General features: G+C 42.5%; 1 protein-coding gene across 5 annotated transcripts in view; it reads right to left on the minus strand.

Moving 5' to 3' along the window:
• Positions 1 to 21666, minus strand: part of LOC109401184 (uncharacterized) — a 405345-nt gene that overhangs the window by 203996 nt on the left and 179683 nt on the right. For all 5 annotated transcript variants that reach the window (XM_062842782.1, XM_062842781.1, XM_062842784.1 and 2 more), the window contains 5 exons: positions 15192 to 15884; positions 14835 to 15121; positions 14465 to 14763; positions 14267 to 14401; positions 14140 to 14196 (listed from right to left, as the gene is read on the minus strand). In XM_062842782.1, the coding sequence (XP_062698766.1) occupies positions 14140 to 14196; positions 14267 to 14401; positions 14465 to 14763; positions 14835 to 15121; positions 15192 to 15884 (1471 nt within the window). The remainder of the gene's footprint in view (positions 1 to 14139; positions 14197 to 14266; positions 14402 to 14464; positions 14764 to 14834; positions 15122 to 15191; positions 15885 to 21666) is intronic.

Here is a 21666-nt window from a genome sequence, read left to right on the forward strand (position 1 = left end):
TTCGTCAACTTCGCGATACCGATCTTCTCCATTTTGTCGAATTTAAAAATGTCCAAAACAATTCAACAAAATATCCACGACTTGTCTCTACGTGTTCACTTTGCACAAAAAAAAATGGCTACTTCACAGGCCCATAATCTATTGGATGGAAAAATAGCAGAGAAAGCAGTAAAACACGTCTTTACAGGTCGAGGTAACAAACTGGTGTGATCTTTATTCATTTCCTTTTCCCTCTTCATTCGTGCCCCATTGCGTTACACTAATGGTCCATTCACACTGTCGATTGCGTATTCGATGAATGTGTGATGCTCAATGGCACAATGATGCTCAATGGCACAGTGCTGCCATCACATAAAACTCCCAAGGTGGGCCAAAATACCTGCCCGGTCCAAAATACCTCCACTACCCTATCCATCGTTTCCATTTTTCAAACTCCTTATCGCTCACTTTTGTGTCCCAGTCTAGGCCAAGACGCCAGAGATCTTGAACCAACATTCGGCCATGAATCAAAAACGGTGCAAGTAATCCCAGCGGGTCAAAAAGACTCATTATAATGCGCAAGACAACGCGTTTGGAGGGTCGCAGCTCTTCTAACACGTACGGCTCAAGATCCCTATGCCAGCTCGTGGAAAATACAAATACATCTTTTTCCGGATAATCTTCACGGCTGAAGCTACAGCCATCCTTTCCGCCGTTACAGAATCAAGTTTCACCTGGAAAGCCATTATCACTGACTCAGCCAGTGCGCTGAAGGCCCTCGAGAGTCCACGCAATCGACATCCACTCGTCCAGGCTATTAGAAAGGCTACGAACAACAACACCACATATGTTTGGGTTCCCAGCCACTGCGGCATCAGCGGCAATGAAGCCGCAGACAAACTGGCAGCAAATGGTAGATCAAAAACGCCCGCTAATCTTGAAGTACCTGCAGCAGATCTAAAAACGTGGATCAAGTCGGTAGTTTCTTTGGCGTGGGAGAACGAATGGAATCGAGTTCGCGATCTATTTCTACGAAAAGTAAAGGGGAACACACATGGCTGGTCTGACAGTAAAAACTGGAAGGATCAAAGAATACTGTCTAGGCTACGATGCGGTTACACCAGATTCTCGCATGATCTAGGATCTCGAGATGGATTCCACAAGCAATGCGCGGCGTGCTCAACAAAAATGTCAGTTGAGCACCTTATTGTAAATTGTCCTGCTTACCAAAATCTTCGAGACCACTACAACATTAGCAATAGCGTCAGAGAAGCGCTATCAAACGACCCCGATAGAGAAAAAGCACTAATTGAATTCCTGAAAGATACAGGTCACTATCAATCAACATAGTACCAATAGATGCGACGAGACACGACTGTGGCAAACGACATTTTCGAATAAAGCTGCCCTACAATTGACATTACAAACTGACGAACACCAAGGATACATCAAGGACTCGACAACTATATTTCAAAACTCTGTAAAAAATATGTAATCTATTCTTGTTTGGGGGCCCCTTCAGGAAACCCTCTTTTTCCGAAAGAGACGAACCAGCTCAGGGCTGAAAGTCTCTAAAATAAAGCAGAAAAAAAAAAAAAAATCTTTTTCCGGATCCCACGCAATTCCGAGCACCCGTTGTTGCTTTTCCTCACTGCTGCAGTCAATAGATAGTAACCTTTGTTCGGACGCTTCTCCTAAGCGTCGCAATACGTCGATGCTATTGCTGACCCAATTACGCATATTAAATCCTCCTCGTGAGTGGATAAGTTTTACTTGCAACGCTCGTTCCGATGCTTCTTCCGGTGTATCGGCGCCAGGGACGTACAATTTCATTTCAATGATACACTTTCATGCAACATTTGAATGAGTCACTTCAACCGTTTCATACATTGTTCTAATCACTCGTTCGTTTAAAAAAACCTTTCCGCTCATCGTAGCACTCGGTAGTCTCCCACCCGGTCGCATTGCTTGTGCTTCACCCGCCAGAGCATTAGTGTCTCACTGGTGCGCGCTAGTCTCTCAATGGATATGGGCGCCGATTAATTTGATTTAAGTGGTCGAATTTGTTATCCTCTTTCATAAAACATAATTATCATTCTATTTGCGTGCACCACTATTGAAAAATGCGGTTTAAATAGTGTTTTTAGCATGTTGAAGTATTTCAATGATTCATAAATGAAACGAAAATCAAAGTGTATCATTCCATGTTTCATACACACTTGTTTCTGTAGCAGCAGCGAACGAGTGTGTTGCTGGGTGAGAGATGAAGCATCACAGCAGTCCGTTCGTATGGGAAACGATTTGCTACAGTTTTCGCACGTCATGTTTTCCTTTCGAAATTGCACGACCCTGCGACCCGATTCGGCGCTGTCAAAGTAGTCGTCCATGTACGTTTTTTGTTTGATCGCCATAGATGCTTCCGGAAATTCCATCGCACTTTCATCTGCATTTCGATGCATCACGTGCTGTGCCGAGCACGGCGAACAAGTAGCTCCGAACGTCGCAACGTCCATTATAAAAACATCCGGTGATTGGTTCGTATCAAATCGAAAAAGGAATCGTTGAGAATGAGTATCCTCTGGTCTAATCCGGATTTGATGAAACATTTTTTCAATATCCCCACCAAATGCGACACGTCTTTCGCGGAACTTGCAAATTACGCCTGGCAGCAGCACCAACAAATCCGGCCCTTTTAAAAGTTGAGAATTCAGGGACACTCCATTCACCGTAGCAGCTGCGTCCCAGACAAGTCGCCTTTTGTTTGGTTTCCTTGCATGGGCCACAACATTCAGTGGTAAATACCACACACGACTAGGATTGGCCGTTTTCAATTCTTCTTGTGTCGTTTGTGGGCGTAGTTGTTTTCGATGTATTCTTGGATTTGTTGGTTTACGTTGCGACGCAGTTCTGGATCCCTCGCCAGTTTCGATTCCAGGGTTTTCAGCCTTTTGGTCGCCATGGGCAGACTGTCCGGGAAGCAAATTTCGTCAGTTTTCCACAGCAGTCCAGTAGTGAATCTTCCATTCTCACGAACCGTGGTCGTCTCTAGGAGTTTACGAGCGCGTTTGTCTTCTGCCGACTCCAGGAGTTGAACTGAACTAATTGTACTATCTTCCAAAACAAGCTGTTGCCGGAGCATCTCATTCAACTCCTGATCAAATTTGTTTCGGTGAAGTCCCAGGAATGTACGCGAACTGTTCTTGTTTCGGTATGGTCCATAAACTGTCCAACCAAGTACACATCTAACGGCGATAGGTTCCCCTGGACCACCTACACGGCTTTCTATAGGGGTGAACAGCTCCAGATTTTGTAAACCAATGAGTAATTTTGGTTCTGCGTTCTGGAACGAAGGCATTGGGATACCTTCGAGGTGTCTGAATTGCTCGGTCAATTCATCGGGTCGCAAGTTTTGTTTCGGCAGATTTAAGGCTTTTACGGTATGCACTGCCGGTAGTTTATATCGCTGTTGGCCTCCTTTGGCTGAAATCATCAGATCAACTCGCTCTGACAAATTTTCCTTACGAATCACATTCGACGTCCATGTTAACTCTAATGGCTCCGGGACTCCAACTACTCCGAGACTGCGCGTGATACTAGCATCTACCAGTGTATGGGAGGAGCCTTCGTCCAAGAAGGCGAACGTATCTACACTGCGCGTGCCGTTGAACAGCGTGACTGCTACCACTCGAAAAAGCACGGAGAATGTAGCGACTCGATGAGCTTTGCAATCAGCTTACACCACAGTTACTGTTTCGTCGCGATGTAGTAGAGGGTGGTGCCGCGCATGACAATTCCCAACATTACAGTAGTACCTTGATTTGCACGCCCAGTTGCCATGGTTAAACAGGCACGCCTCGCAAAGTCTGTGTCTCTGCACCGTTTCCAAGCGTGCTTCAAGACCCATTTGCCTGAACTCCTCACAGTTCCGAACTCGATGATCAAGTTTTGAACAAATTGGGCATGGCTTTCGCTGGGTATCGTTTTGTGCTGTATCCGTGCGCTCATTGTGGGCATGAATTTGGGCCCTTTGGTTTTGCTTCATTCTTTCAGAACTGCCACCACTGTTTCTTGAAGGTATGACGGTTGTGACTTCGCTGGCATCTACTACAAGTCTGTCCATAAATTCACCAAATTCCTTCAGCGATGGATCGGCGAAGGCTCGCTTGTGCCTCACCCAATCTAGTTTAATAGATGCAGGCAACTTCTCTACGAGTTCTTCCAACAGCGTCGGGTTCGTCATATGGTTGCGCAGATTTGCGGCCTCAAGATGGTCGCAGAGTTGTTGCACCGCCATACCGAAGTTAATCAAGCTATCAAGACGCTCAGGCTTTGGAGCATCCAAGCGCCGTACTTTCCCCAGCAAGTTCTTCACAAGCAGTTCTGGTCGTCCGTACAGTCTTCGAAGAGTCTCCATTATTGAAGACACCGCATGTGGAAACATCAACTTCGTCACCACCGCGTCACGTGCTGGTCCCTTGAGACATTCTCTCAGCCGAATTATGTTCTCGACCGATGAAAATCCACACGCAGCATTCGAGTCCAGGTAGCTACTATAAAAAATGGGCCATTCTTCGGGATCACCCGAGAAGGTCGGCAGATTTTTCGGCCAAAGTTGCCTCGCGGCGATCTGATTAGTTGTCGGTTGTTTTACGCGTTCTTCTTGGTCTTGTACAGCGCTGCCCATGCCATTGGCAAGTCTGTATTCAGGAGACAATCTATCCGTTCCACTCGTAGCCCTTCTCATTGGAAGTTCCAATCTACTTTTCACCACTTTACCCGCGGTAGCGCATTCCGCTTCTTCTTCCTCATCCACTGACTCTTCCGCTGAAGATTCACTCGCAATTGACGGTTCTTCTACAGCCAGTTTTTTCAACTCGTGCTCATTACGTTGATCCTGAAGCCATTTCCTTGTCATAGACTTCCTACTGCGAGACGAGCACTGGGAAAACGCCCCATCCTCGATCAGTTGCTCCTGCAGATCGTGCTTCTCTTCTAAGTAAAGTTCACGCATCTGCAACTGCTTCCTGGTGATCGCATTTTCCTGCTCCTCGAGTTCCTTCTCCTTCCGCAGACGATCTCTTTCTTTCTGTAGCTCTTGTCGTTGAATTTCAAGCTTCTGCTCTTCCAATTTCTGCTTCTCTTCCAACCGCAGGAGCGATAGCTGCGCTAGAGCTCGGGAGCTATGAGCACTGGAGCGTGCGGACCCTCTAACAGTATCAGCTCTTTTAGGAATTTCAGGGTGCTTCTTCGGAGTCTTATCGTGAGCTAACGACGCACCAGTCGGTAAAACATGTTCCGCTACATCACCGATCGGTACTGATGCTTTCGTCTTCCGGGCCTTACTACTCTTTTTGGAGTTGGCAACAGACAACGTCTCCGATGTGATTGGAACTGTAAGGCCGGTAGCAGTTTTTCCTTTCGAGGGTAAATTCTTACCCTTCACTTTATCAATACTTGGTGCAGGCGCAGACGATAGTGGAAGGCATGATTCACAACGCCACGGTCTTTTCTCCACTCCAGGCGAAACGCCCGCGCAGCCCAGATGGTACCAATCTAGGCATGCATCGCACATCACCATATTATCTGAAGTATTCGGCAGGTCGCGCATCTTGCAATCGAATCCTTCGCGCTCCTGAGGCATCTTTGGGTAGATCTTTAAGAAATTGTTCGGATAGGTGGTAGGGTTCCTTAGAGCAGCTTTTCTCAGTGAGCAGCTTAAAGCTAAAATGATATATTCAGTTAATATATGAAGAAAATACAAATTGCTCAACTTACAGGGGATGGCCAAAATGTTTGGGATAGGCAACTTTTTTTCTCCCACAAAAAAATTCAACATGCTGTATTTTTTCATTGAGTGCATCAAAAAATCTCAAATTTTGACTGTTTGTCAACCTATTGTATGTGCATCATTGGTACAAATTTGGGCTTGATTGATTAATTTTTCGCGAAGTTAGAACCGTTTGGGTAAAACACTATTTTTTAGACAACTATTTTTTGAACTGTCATATCTCGGAAACCAGTGAACCGAATTGAATGATTTTTTTAACATTTATCAACAATATATTGATACCTAATACGACGTTATAAAATCTGCATTAACATGTCTAAAGGGTCTAACTCGTTTTGTAAACAAACATTGTTTCTGTCGCTGTAGGGCTCATCTCGATCCACCCACACATCTGGGGGCCGTTATCAGAAAGATCTAACTTCGCTCTTTCCGATAACGGCCCCCAGATGTGTGGGTGGATCGAGATGAGCCCTACAGCGACAGAAACAATGTTTGTTTACAAAACGAGTTAGACCCTTTAGACATGTTAATGCAGAAATGTAATATTTTCTCACGGCGAATTAAGTTATACCGGGTTGAAATTTTTACCCATATAGAGAAAAATAAGTCAAATTTACAGTACCACACAAAAATTATTAAATGTGTTCTTCTTTCAATTTAAATAGGCTCTAATATATCTGATTAGAGATAATTTGAGAACAGAAGTAGAAAATCTTTGGATATCAACACTAAAATTTATTGACAATGATGTATAAAAATTCCTTTTTTTCGAGAAAAATCCAAAAAGTGTCAATGTTTGATAACTTTTTTCAACGTTTAAAAAGTACCTATGTTTTAATGGTTTGTGAAGCATTTACACATTGTTAGTGTACGTTCAAAATTTCATTCAATTCGGTTCACTGGGTTCCGAGATATGACAGCTCAAAAATGAGTTGTCTAAAAAAAGGTGTTTTACCCGAACGGTTCTAACTTTGCGAAAAATTAATCAATCGGGCCCAAATTTGTACCAATGATGCACATATAATAGGCTGACAAACAGTCAAAATTTGAGATTTTTTGATGCACTCTATGAAAAGTTATAGCATGTTGAACTTTTTAGCGAGAGAAAAAAAAGTTGCCTATCCCAAACATTTTGGCCATCCCCTGTACATCTAGTTTCCCGTTATCGGAACTTATCCGAAGCAAAATTCTGTCGATCTCAATTGCAGTTTAAGCAAATACCCTAAGGTGGTTCTGTAGATGAATAAACGACCCTGTTTTAGTAGCGATATGGTGTCATTCAAAAAGGAATCGACTCAATTTACCTCCTAATTCATCAAGACGCACTTAAGGTGTAATCTATAGCTTACTGTTCCCCTCGAGAGTGCCGGTCTATCCAACTACTTTTTGTTTGAACTCAAATTGGCACTTTCTTCGACGCACAAATAGGTTTGATTACAAACTCAGTTGGTCACAATATTCAAGGAGTAAGAAATTTCAACAATTCAAATAGATTTACAAATTTCAATTAAATTCAACAGCATTTGCCACGATAGAAATTCTAGCATGTTTTCGCATATTCGTTCGTTGTCAAATTTAGCTGACGCATTGTCTGACGTTTCTCAATTGTCAGGGAACGCCTGTCATCGAGGACCTCGTCGGGTGTAGCAGTGGTGCCAGAACACCCTGTAAAATAAATTTCCCTTAGGATTTACAGGTATTTGACACCCTGGAAAAATATTAAACTCGAAAAAGGCGAAGGCTTACCTCTTGAATCTGTTTCTTTGGAGTTCTGTGAAAATTTGAGCGAAATGGCACAAATGTCCCAAATGGAGAAATTCCTCTAAGAATTGTGCAGCGGTTTTAAATATCATAAATTTCTCGAGAAGAACTAAAACCTCATAGATTCTTCACGGGTTTCGTCAAGTAATTTCTCCAGAAATTCTATCAGGGTTTTATCGAGGATTCTTATTGGAATTACTCTGGGATTTCAATCAAAACTTATCCTAGATTTTTCCTAGGGGTTCTTCCGGGAAATCCTCCAGAAATCATCAAGGATTGTTTTTTGAAGTTTTTCCAAAGATTGGTTCAAAAAATCCTCTAGGGATTTATCTAGGACTACCTCTAGAGTTTTCTCCTAAGATTGCTCCTTCAGGAATTCCTTCAGGGATTTTTACACCTTCTCTAGCGATTTCTCCAAGGATTGTTCCAGTAAGTCCTCCAAGGATTCCTACGCCCTTTATTGTTTCTTACTTGCGTCGCTTCTTCTATCATATGTGTGACATACACGGTATGGATTATTTTCGGTGTTAATAGTTATTTATGCAACGAGTTGCAAAATGATAATTATTACTGCACAGCACTAGTCGTGCATTTATCCAACGAGGCTTGCCGAGTTGGATAAATATGATGAGTGCCGTAAAAATCAAGCTTTGCAACGAGTTGCACACATTTTTTGCAATGATAAAAAACATTCCCTAGAATATGATCATTTTCCATCATTTGGGGCCCATATAGCCGAGGAGGTAAACGCACGGGTATTCAGCATGACCATGCTGAGGGTGATCCCGGTCGGTCCAGGATCTTTTCGTAAAGGAAATTTCCTTGACTTCCTTGGGCATAGAGTATCTTCGTGCCTGCCACACGATATACACATGCAAAATGGTCATTGGCAGAGGAAGCTCTCAGTTAATAACTGTGGAAGTGCTCATAGAACACTAAGCTGAGAAGCAGGCTTTGTCCCAGTGAGGACGTTACGCCAAGAAGAGGGAAAGGAATATGATCATTTCCATCAGTGCCATTGGGATTCGTGGCGATTGAATGTGAACGATCACGTGCTACATCATACGAGACACGAAATTTGGATCAAGCAAGCCATGCTATAACCGTCACAGTTTTGCCAGTGAAAACTTTGGTTGTTGATCAGACAATTGCATTATGATTCATAATGCAACTGAAATGAACTGCATTATGAACCATAATGCAATTGTTTTGTATAGTGCGGGAAAGTAGGCCGTTTAGATACTGAAACGGCTAGTGTAAACATAGAATTTATAGTGTCGAGTTGCAAAAAGTCGATAACGACACTGGTCTCATCATTACGATTGCCATTAAATGTTGCAGGGAATGTTAGTTACTAGCAGCATATAAATGCTCTGCATCTCAATAGTTATCTCAGATAAAAGGCTATTTGTTAGTATGTTCGGTTAAAATCTTAGTAATGTCCAAACGGGGACAAAGTTTGCTTTTCAGCAGTCTGCCAATGACTATTTTTGCATCTGTATGGCAGTAGGGTGGTGCTAATTTAAAAAAAAATTTCTCCGGGATATGATTTCCCATGTGGAAAGTGATCCACTAGTCGAAATAAGTGAGCTGTACAAAAATGAGCGATTTCGGTTGGCATTTAGGGGTGGCGTAAAGGGTTTAAGTAAAATTTTGTCAGACCCCATCCGGGTCGTTGCTGGTGTGAGGCAAGGATGTTGTAAATATCACCGCTATTGTTCCTTATCGAAATCAACGAGATCATGGTGGCGGCGATTGACCGTGAACTGAATTGTCGGTCAATTACTAGTGTTGCGTATAGTTTTAGTACGCTTTGATGTTGGTTGGAACTTGGTAAATATGTATGAATAAAATAACAATTAAATAAATTTGCAGTATTGGAGCTGCCTGAAGTAGAAGCTGCTACCGATGTGTGGTTTTTGTCCTGTGACAAGTCGTCCTAACAACTAGAACATCTGAACGACTTCGATTTGGCCGATGATGTTGCCTTGCTAGCTCAACGGCGCTCTAACATGCAGAGTAGGCTCAACAACCTTACCGAAAGCTCCTCTACGGCGCGGTGGGTCTAACCATCAACGTTAGCAAGACCAAATCGTTGGATGTCAACACAGACAACCCCTCCAGTTCAACGGTAGGTAGCTGGGCAAGCAGTGGAGACGGTTGAAAGTTTTCAATTTCCAATGTTAGCGGTTCATGAATCGGGTCTGGTGGCCTCCATGGAAGAAAAAATGGTGAAGATTGCAACTGAGCAGACACTAACGCATAACCAACTTTCTCGTGAACAATATTCACGAATAAAAACCCGTGAGTGTTTTTATGTTCGTTTTGCTTCTTCCTCACGAAGCAGTCGGGTGCGATTAAACACACAAACAGTTTACTCTCGGAACTATGAGTAAGCCTTGTGTGGGCTTTTCAAGGCACTTGCAAGTAGCTTCATGATGGGAATATTTCCATCACTGGTGGCCTCACAACTGGATCTCGATTACTGATGTCCATCGACGATGCCATCAGAAACCGTTATCAACAGAAATTCGATAAGGTAAATCGGCCACACACTACGAAAGATCGGAGACGACACTGAACAACTGCAAGCAAGCGCTGGATTGAAATCCGGCCGGGCAACGAATCAGACACCGACCCAGGGCCTTGTGGCCCTTGAATATATGAGATGTATAATGATGGAAATTCATACACGATGCGCAAAACGCAGACATAAGTGATCGCGCTCAAAATGTTCACGGTTCAGAATCTCAAAAAGGACCTTAGAAGCATTGACTCTAGTTCCTTGTCATTCATGACCAGATTCAGAGACGAGTGGATCTACGCTGACAAGCACATATGCGCGAGGCATGACACGTGATTTTACCAGTTCATTATTTTTTTACTAAAACAAGCGAAAAGTATGATTACAATAATTTCCGCTCTCGAAAGTATTATTATTATCTTTATTAAAGAGATTTTCAGCATTGTTCTTAGCTGGTTCATCTTTAAAGAAAAAAATAGAGGGCTTCGTAATGATACGCCCGCTGTCATACAGAGTTTAGTAATTTAATGTAGTTTACAGAGTGTATGCTATCAGATTTAAGGAAACGGTTTCATAATTTCATCCAAATCGATCCAGGTGAATAGCGGTGTGATGTCCTTGAATTTCAAGTAGTGCTGTAAAGGCTGGCATCCTTGATGAAAGATAATAGTACTGTCTCGCTGGCTGTGTCATTTACAAGGATATCCCTTATGCTGATAGGAAGTTCATGTTGAACTTTAATTTCTTGATAGCAACGACAGTTGACAAATAGTAGTTTACGCAACAAGGTGCCGAATGACGATTTTTACAGCACGAGTCGTACATTTATCCAACGAGGCTTGCCGAGTTGGATAATTACGACGAGTGCTGGAATAATCGCACCACGTTGCGTACAACGTTTTTTGCAATTTCATAAATTACCCTTGAAGATAGCTTTTAACAAAACTTTTTCATCAAACTGCACACTGATGTTCATAGCCATGTTTAAGAAAATCTGATCATAACAGGTTACACTGTGCAGTTGTCACAATTTTTCAAAACTGCCTCCAGAAAGCATCAAGAAGTTGACCAAAACTGAAAACAGTGCTGTAATGGTTGATTACGCAACGCAAATCAGTGCTGTAATGAACCATTACAGCACTGTTAATTTGATGTGGGAAAGTAGGCTTTTCCCTGCAAATTGCAAAAAAAAAAGTTCTACCCTCATTGTCGTGTTGCACGTTGAACATGTTTTGTGGACAGATCTTCTGGATCCCATGTTGTGTTATGCGTGGGTATGTTTCACTCGAAGACGGAAAAGGATTAGTTGGTCCTGGCGATTTGCTGTGTCGGTCCAGGGTGTTGTTTCTTCTTTACCTTTTCGTATGAAACGATGTATTGTGTTGACCTATTATGGATCCCATGCTACGCAAACTATAGATTTAACCCAGTGAATACAAATTCAACCATCGCGCAACAATAATGACTATGTCGTAACCTGTATTTGTAGCGACAATCCACCCAATGCGACATAAGTTTGTCCCAACTTGAAAATAATAGTATAAACATCGTACACCGCGAGCTTAGAGATTTTTAAGTCTTGCATTGCGATTTTCGAACGGTAACTTCGAGTCAGTAAACACTGCAACTCTGCTGAAGATCTATCATCAAACAGTTTCGATTTTGGATTAGTAATAATTGATAATTCACGAGTTGAAAAATATGCAACAAATTCAGCTTCCGTTTTGTCTGCAACAAAAATTTTCGAGAACATGTCATTATCTGTTACCAGTAGGGATAAAGAGTAATCCTCGCGCCTTCTTTGTTGCTTGTTTTGTGCCTCTTTTGTCTGACAATTCTCTTCACTGATTTTACTCTAGGATATTTTACCCAGTGTTTGAGATCTGCCCCTGGTATCGCCCCTGCGCACATGCGACCAGAGCGACCTATCGAAAGTAAGGTTTTTAACTAAAGTCACTTGGGCTGTTCCAAGTGCAGGCTTCTGCGTTGATTTGTCGTGGTTGGTCATTCATGCTGAAGATTAATCTATCTATGAGGTCTCCGGTTGTATTACTTTTCACCGACTGTCGGTTCTCCGAACGCTGATTCTCCGAATGTCGTTTCTCCGAATGGCACTTTTCCCCAAAAAATCTTGCATTCAAAGATGCACTCCTATGTATGTTGTAGGCGGTTCATGTAAGTTATATTTCTTCTCAGATGGTTGAACACAAATTGATACTGAATTAAAAATACAATATTACTCCTGCTGCTCATACTTCTTTCAGCTTATTGCATCGCTAATGACTCTACGTCTACAGCTTATTGTCGATTAACTCTTTGAACACCTAATCCCAACGAACGGTTATGAACAACAATGCAATGTATAGTCTTTCCGGAGACACGAGTCATTCGCGGAACTGGCGTTCGAGGGAACTGATATTCTGGAAAAAGTAACACAATCATCCTCTCTGTAGCCATCTCTATTCAACTCTTCATAATCACGGCACAAAAAGGACAGCAGCGACAAAGCTGAATCATAGAGGGACTCGTGAATTCTGCTGAAGATCTTGACAGAAACCAACCAAAGGCTTTCAAAGTATTTATCATGAATCTATTGAATAATTGAATAGCTGAGCTGCTTTGGAGATATTTTGTTAATGATCTAGCGAGGGATCACCACACGGTTTTAGCTAAGAATTTCTTGAATGTTCAACTATGAATTTTGCTAAAAAGGCTTATTACGCGTATTGGATTATGCTTTCACTCCCATGTTCTTTTAGATATGAGTAGATCAAGACGAAAATTGAACGTTAGATCAATTCAAACAAACCAAGTATAATGCTACCACCAGGAATATTAATGTGGAAGCACTCGGTAGGTCCATCAGAATCCAAACAGATATTACCCTCCCAAAACTTTTCAAATATATTCAAGTATCTCACTTGAAACTTCCTGAAGATCAGACCAGGAATATGGATCTCATAAGAAAAATATAACAAGCCGAGCTAATATATCAGAATTTCACCAAAGAATGTTATTGATTAATTAGCATGCTATCAAGAATTTCCCAAGGATTTCCAGAAAATTGACAAGGATTTGACAAGGTATTCACCAAAAACCTAGCCCACGATTCATTGAACCAACATGCTAGTGTTTCTGAGGATTTCGGAAAAGTTTCGAAAAGTACTCAACTCATGATCGAAAAAACATGCTATAGCAAAAAAGCTCTCGGCTCATAACTTTCCTTTGCTTCCATCGTGTTATCAAAGTTAGAGTTCACCATGATTTTTTTTTACCAATGCATGACAGGAAAGCGTGCCAGAATTCCGCAAAAACTGGAGGAAAAAATCACTCCAAATAACAAATAACATCTAGTGATTCCAATACCACATGTTACCAGAGAATGGAAATGGCATGAAAATGTAACTTTGTTATTTGCTAATTTCATTGCCTTGTCGACAACATTAATATTTTTCCATAACTAACCAGCAATCAAGGTGGTGCCCAGAACGGGAATTGGCACAGAACATGGTTTAACAAAAAATGTCATAACATATATTGTTCATGAAATTTCGTGAAATTTCCCACTCCTGCCAGAAAGCTAAACAGTTGGAAAGTTGGTGGTTCAAACGAAATGATCGAAGATCTCACCAGTCACTCTTGTAGGGTTTTTTTTTTCAGAAACGTAGTTGGAGTTCGTACCTAGGGCTTAACTTTGCGCACTTTTCAAAAAATCGGGTAACAATATTGCTGATGCATAATGCAAACTTTTTTCCACGGAACACTAGCTGGTGATTGTAGGCATGTGACAAAAATATAAATACGGAAAGATATTGGCTTCAAAGGAGTGGTTATCACGCCTACACGGCTTCTCGCCTATGCACATTTTTTTTTTTAAAAATGTAGGTATGGTCCAACTTTCGCCATGGGTAAAGAAGCAGTTTTTCAATTTATTTAGTCCTTGTTGTCTCGGTACCTATGCTGCATGCCTATTAGCAATAAGGCGTATATTATAAGCTCGAAAGAATCTTCCTTGTTGACAAAATGCATATCATATGGAATCGTATGTAATTGTCGTTCATGTAAGAGAATCTAAAACTGTACTTACCGACTCCCAAGCCGTCTTCGCCGGCCCCATCATCGTCATGCCTTCGCGTCCGATCGGCTACAAACAGAAAACGTTTAAACCTTTTATTAGAAACATTCACAGATTAAAAAGTAGAGACATTTCCCACCTTGATGATGGTTCCGGCTCGATATTTTCTCCATCAGCTTCGTAATTTTACTGCTATCGTTTTTTAGCGGCGTAGGTCCCGGACAGCACTCGTTCAGATCCTTGGCACAAGCTCGGTGAATGTTCAGCTCACAGTCTGTTTGAATCAGAAAAATTGAGTTATTCCAGAGGTAACCCCGTAGAAATTCAGAAAACTTACTCGAACAATGATAACCCTGCGGACTCACACCCCAGAGTATGTTCTGGCAGTGGTTACATCGGGTCACCTCGTAGTACGGCTGCAACCGCAGGTTGTGCCCCAGAATGTCCTGCTTCCGGTGCTTCGACATCAACCGACTCTTGAAACTTTTCTCCCGACTGACGAAGTGATGCACCTTATCGATCGGGCTACCGGTATTGGGTCGCGTCACGAAAAACCTCTGCAACACCGTGGACAGTGCCGCACACAAGGCCAGCTTCTTTGGGCACTCCTTCGGAGCTTCCTTCTCGATTTCCTCTCTGGAGAAATTGGATAAGAGAATTCACCGAGATTAGTTAGCGAAACCTTCTGCAGCAAAAAGTGGACTTACAAATACTGCTGCAGCTTCGGGAGCAACGTTTCCTCCACTATCCGCTGCTCTTTCACTTTATCACCTTGGGCCAGTTTTAGCTGTTGGTCCGTGGGCCCGTACATCGTCCCCAGCCCGGCAGTTCGTTTCACCTGAAAGTCCTTCAGCTGGCTGGAGATGTAATCTCGGGCCTTGTTGCGACTGCGCAAGAACACCCTCCGCAAGAATTCCACCTTGTCGTTCTCCTTCTGGAGAATGTCGTCGATCTCGCGGGCCAACGATTCGTCCACGTTGGGCCACAGGAGGGGCTGAAACGATAGGAAAATGGTTATTTCGCATAATCAAAGACAAACAACGAATCCCGATTGAGATACTCACCGCTCCCGGAACCAGGAACGTCGAGTGGATCTCGTACGCCCACTTGCGCATATCCTTGATGCTGCCCTCCTTGTAGAGGGCCGTGATCAGATAGAACAGCAACGGCGACGGATCCGAGTTGGAAAGTACGAAATTTAGAAATACTGCTAGGTGTGCCGAGTGAGCCTGTTCCAGTAAACTGGACAGCGACTTGAAAGGCCCTTGTTCTTCGACGAGGCTCTCCTGATCGGAGACGTCGTCGTCCTCCATCGAAATGATCGGCTTCTGGGCCACGTTTGCCTGGGCGGCCACTATCGTGGTAGTGGCTCCAGCGACCTGATGTGGTATCGCCGGAGCCGGCCGCTGGTACTGATGGGGGTGGTGATGATGGTGCAGGAGGTTCTCGTTGGATGTCGCCAAATCGCCGGCAGTGGTGTGATCGTGGTGCAAATGTCCGCTACCAACACCACTGCCGATCATCGACGAGCTCAGATACGGCGGCGGTGGCGTCCCAGGGGGCGTGATCTCCTGCGATCGTTTGTCCCACGAGTCGGACGAGGTCTTTTGGTGACGTGGCACTAGGGAACCGGTACCGGTCGCCGAGTGATCACTGAACTCCTTGGAGTTGATGTTCTCCGGAGAGGACACTATCCGGCGGTGCTTCTTGTTGATCGACTGGTTGATGTGGGCCGACGCTGGGGTTGCACTCAGAGCCTGTGAGGAGGGATGAATTGGTAATAGTTAATTTCCCCAGGGATCACAAAAAAGATTAAACTCCGCGTGAAGAGAACACCCCCTTGCGTATTGACTGAAAACACCACACGGAAATTGTATTTGCAATTACTATAACTAAAACTCAAAACTCGGGGAAATCAAAACACACTGGTGCGCGTTTCAAACGGGACAAAATTGAGGGAGGACTACCGAACGACTGGGATCATGTACAAACCTCTATCGTTTGCACTACATTGAATTATGATCGCGGGGAAAAGCATGCATCACAGTTTAGTTAACATGGTATGAAAGCAGGCAAAATCATTCGGTTTCCGAACGGAACGTGCAGTTAAAACTCGCAAAAATGCATTAGTACTGTTGGTGAAAGCATTCCTAATTGTTATGAAAGTACACTTACGTTCGATTCCTGTCCTGGATGCCATGTCTACTTACTTGAGAAGCTTCTGATTTGCTGTGAATGGTCGTCGTCATATAATTTCTTATTTCTTGTTGATGAACTGGCGTAGCAGTGAAACAAAACGGCTAAAACCCTTAATCAAAGATATCGTTCACTGAACAGCTGTGCTTTCCGTTATTGTTTATAGTTCTATTAATTGTTGTCTAATGCCGTAACTTTTTGCATAAAATATGCACTGCCCCCAATCGCAAAGTTGATACAACCGCCAATTTATGTACTTCATTATCATAAAGCTCATTTACCAACTACGCTAACGCTAACGCTAACGCTTCATTATCATAAAGCTCGTTGGCCGATCTTTGGAGAACACAGACTGACATCGAATAAAAATTGGGATGAACGGAAAGCTTTGTCTAGAGTTTTTTTGATAACAACATGGCGACGCCATCAAAAACGCCTTCATCGTTACCGATCGAAGAGCATCGCACCCAGAGAAAACAGTTGATCACACCTGTAGAACAATAGAAAAGCAAAGAAACGCCAAAGCTGCGATTGAGCATGCGAAACAACGAGGAGCCGCGACGATATCCCATATTCTCTGAAAAGTAGTCCTAAACCGGGTACAGGAGAATATTGTATGTCGGTTGATGTTGTGTGGACCATATTGTCACGCTCCGTATCATAGAGTAAATCCAAGAATGTCTGTACCTGGTGTTCATTGATTAGGAGGCTCTTCTGGGTTTCCTCTAGGAATTTCATCCGGAATTCCTCCAAGAATTCACGGTTTCTCTACAAATTTGCTCCAGAATTACTCCAAGAGTTTCTTGTTAGATTCCTCCTTGCTGGAGTACTTCTCTACAGAAATCCCGTAGGAACTTCTTGAGGAATGCCATAAATAAAAACTACACGAGGTATTTCAAAATACTCCCTAATAAACTCTAGAAAGATGTCCACTAGAAACGTCTAAAAGAAAAGCAGAATGAGCTTCTGGAGGAATTCCAGAAGGATCTGCAGGAAGTTCAAACGAAACACTTGAAGAGGAACTGTTCTTCTTATATGAATCCTGAAAAGAGTTCATGAAGAAATGCCGGAGGCAGTTTCTGAAAGAATTCCAGAAGAACTTTCCGGCAGATTCCCGGCAAGAGTTCTCAACGGAATCCCGGAAGAAAGTCCCGAAGGATTCGACGAAGGAATTCCTAAAGAAATTACAGGAGTAATTCCTGAAGCCCAGAAGAAATTCCCGGAACTCTTGAAGCAATCCCGGAAGAAGCTCCTGGAAGAATCCCGGAGATGGTTTTAGAGGAATACTGAAAGAAATCCTAATAGAATTCCTGGATGAATCTAAGAAAAAAAATCCGGAAGAAATGTCGAAAGCAACTCCGGGAGAAATCTCGCATGAAATTCCTGGAAGGAATCCCAGACGGAATTTTGGAAGGAGTTTCTGTACGAACCTTGGAAGGAATTTCTGAAGCAATCCCCGAGAGAGCTCCAGGAGGAATCCCGAAAGGAATCCCCGGTGAGATTGTTGGGATTCCCAATCATCTAATTTACGTTTGAAAAAAAAAACAATTTTAAGGTTGAATTTTGAGGTTATTTTATCAATTTTGTCAAATTTCGAGAAATTTCGCGGGATTCCTTAAATTTCGCGACCATGTTCCAATTTCGGGGATTTCGCGGCTTTCGCAAAATCGCGAATTTGCGTTTTCCCTTCTTATTAGCAATCTTGAAATATCCTGGATCTCTATTCCTCTAAGAATAAACCTTCAGTTGTATTGTTCCGAGTACATCCTTGCCGGAGTTTCTTTAAAAACAGTTGATATACTCATTTCTGAACATATTCTTACACAATGTCAATTGACGAATTCCCGGAAGAATCCTTGGAAAAAAATTTGAAGGTAATCTTGTAAAAGCATTGACACTATCACTGGAGGAAACTCTCGAGGTGTTCTTGTAAGAATTTCTGAAGGGAATGCCTGCAGAATTATTTTCTTGAAGAATTATTTTCGTAGTATTTTCGAAAAACTCTTAAATGATGGAATTCTTGGAAAAGTCATGGAATTCACCTGAAGGAATTCCTGGACAAATATCTGGAATGTATTAAAAAAAATGTCTGTGGGAATTTGAAAAGCAATTCCTAAAGGACTTCGTGATGAATTTTCAACTGAAATTTCGGGAGGAAACCCTGGGAGAATTCCAAAAGAGTCTGCTCTGTGTGAATTTCTAGAAAATTTCCTGGAAAAATGTCTGCAAGTGCTTCTAGCATGTAAGTACTAATATGTTTGAAGTAAGTCACAATGACTGTAAAAGAATAACAGGATATATTCCTGAAAGAATTGCAGGACGAATTTCTGTAGCCTAGCAATTCCTTGCATTCCAGAATAAATCTGTGGATGAACGTCCATATAGCCGAGGCGGTAAACGCACGGGTATTCAGCATGACCATGCTGAGGGTGACGGGTTCGATTCCCGGTCGGTCCAGGATCTTTTCGTAAAGGAAATTTCCTTGACTTCCTTGGGCATAGAGTATCTTCGTGCCTGCCACACGATATACACATGCAAAATGGTCATTGGCAGAGGAAGCTCTCAGTTAATAACTGTGGAAGTGCTCATAGAACACTAAGCTGAGAAGCAGGCTTTGTCCCAGTGAGGACGTTACGCCAAGAAGAGGAGAGGAGGATGAACTCCTTAAAGATTTCTCAGAGATAATTGTGAATGAATTCGTGGAGGACTTCTCCAAACTTATTTTAAGGTATTCCTATACAAATCGCTGGAGAAATTCCTACATAAATCCTTCGAGTAATTCACAAAATCTTCAGGTAATTCTGGAAATATTCTTGGATGAATCCCTGGAAAAGATGATGAACGGATTTCTTAAATTTCTAACCGAGCCCCTACATCCATTTTTGAAAAGATCCAGATTTCTGAGGATATAACTACAGGTAGTCCTGGAGTAATTCTAGAATTTCTAGAGGAATTTTTGGAGAAATCCCTGGATGAATTCTTGAAAAAATCCCTAAAGCAATTCCTAGAGGAATCTCTGGAGGAAATCCTGGAGGAACTTCTGGACAAGTGGAGCGTACCTGGTGTGATGGTTAGAACACTTGACTATCACGCTGAGGACCTGGGATCGAATCCCACTCCCGATAAACTCACAAAATGTGAGTTCTTTCTTCGGAAGGGAAGTAAAGCGTGGGTCCCGAGATGAACTAGCCTAGGGCTAAAAATCTCGTTAATACAGATAAAAAAAAACTTCTGGACAAATTCCTGGTAAAATCCCTGGAGAAATTCCTGAACGAAAGCCCAAAAAAAAATCTAGAGAAATCTCTGGATGAATCCGTGGAGGAATTCCTGAAGGAATTCCTGGAGAAATACCTGGATGAAACCATGGAGGAATCCCAGGAGGAATTCCTGGATAGCTTACTGCAGAATTTTCTGGATAAGTTCCTGGAACAAACCCTGGCAAACATCCTGACGGAATCCCGGGAGAATTCTGGGAAGAATCCCTGAAGAAATTTGTGAAGAAACCTATTGGAAAATTTCGGGAGGAATCCTTAGAGAAATTTCCGGAGAAATTCTTGGAAGAATCCCAGGGGAATTCTTGGAAAATTCCCTGAAGGAATTTCTGAAGGAATCCCTGAAGCAACTTCTTTAAGTACTTCAGATGGATCGCCTAGAGAAAGTTTTGTATCAATTCCTGGCAGAATTCCAGGAGGAATTCCTGGAGAAATATTCAGAGGATACTTCCAAGAAACTATCCCTAGTAGAATTCCTGAAGGAATCCCTGAATGAAATTCTAGAAGAATCTCTAGAGGAATTCTGGGAGAGTCTCTGAAGATTTTTTTGTTGAAATACCTAGAGAAATTTCTAGATGAGTTCCTGCAGGTATGCCTGAGTAAACCCTGTAGGAATCTCTGGAGAAATTTCTGAAATAATACCTGAATGAATCCCTGGATGAACTCCTGGAGAAATCCTTAGGGCAAATATGGAGAAATTGCTGAAGAAATCGCTTGAAGAATCCCGGGAGGAATTCCTAGACAAAATTCTGGAGTAATATTTGGAGGAAATTTTTGGACGAATTCCTGGAGGAATTTCTAGAGGAATTCTTGGAGAAATCCCTGCAAAAATTGCTGGAAAAATCCCTGAAGCAATACCTAGAGGAATATCTGGCGGATATCATGGAAGAACTTCTGGAGAAATCCTTGAAGGAATTTGTCAGGGAACTATTGGAGGAGTTCCTGGAGACATCCCTGGAGAGATTCGTAAACGAATGCCTGGAGTTTTCCCTTAATAAATTTCTAAAAAAATCCCTGGATAAATCCGTGGAGAAAACCTGTAGACCTAACTGCAGAAATTCTTGGATGAATTCCTGTACTGCCGCCACTCGCAAAACAGTCCCATATGAATAGGAAACCCAGCAAAGATGGAACTGTTATGCGAGTGGCGGCAGTGTAGCATACCCAGGGAGAAATTACGATGAATATCTGGAGGATTTTCGAGAGGAATCCCTGGCGAAATTTGTGAAGAAACCTTTTGAGAAATTCCGGGAAGAATTTTTTTGATAAATCCCTGGGGAATTCTTAGAAAAATCCCTGGAGGAACTTCTGGAAGAATCCCTGAATCAATTTCTAAAGGAACCTCAGGAGGGATGTCTGGAGGAACTTCTGGACAAATTCCTGGCGGAACTCCAGGAGGAATTCCTGGAAAAACTCCTAGAGAATTTCTTGTGGTACTTCCGAAGAAGTATCCCTTGAAGAATTCTTGGAGGAATCCCTGAATGAAATCCTGGAGCAATCTCTAGAGGAATTCTGGAAGGAACCCCTGAGAAATTTCAGAAGAATTTCCTAGAAAAACTCTCAGAGGAATTTCTGGATGAATTACTGGAGGAATCATCGGAGGAATTCCTGGAGGAATTTCTGGAATTATCATTAGAAGAATCCCTAAAGGAATTCCTGTTAAATACTTAGAGGAATTCCTGGTGGAATTTCTGGAGGAACCCATGAAATAATTCCTGCTGGAATCTGTGGAGTAATATTTGTTGGATTCCATGGAGGAGGAACTCCTGGATAATTTACTGGAGAAAGCCCGGTGGAATCCCTGGAAATCCAGGAATTCTCCAAGAATTACGGAAGAAAATCTTGACAGAATTTCTGGAGGATATCCTAGAAAAACCCTGAAGAAATTCATGGGATAATTCCTGAAAGTATTCTTGGTGGAATTCCTGGTATAAATCCATGGAGGAGTCCCTGGAGAAATGCCTTGATGAAATACCTGAAAAAAAAATCCTGGAAAAATACCGGGAGCAATCCCTGGAGGATTTCCTGGGAGATTCATGAAGAAATTCTTGAATGTATATTCCTAGAGGAA

The sequence above is a fragment of the Aedes albopictus genome, chromosome 3, assembly GCF_035046485.1.
Source record: "Aedes albopictus strain Foshan chromosome 3, AalbF5, whole genome shotgun sequence".
NCBI lineage: Eukaryota > Metazoa > Arthropoda > Insecta > Diptera > Culicidae > Aedes > Aedes albopictus.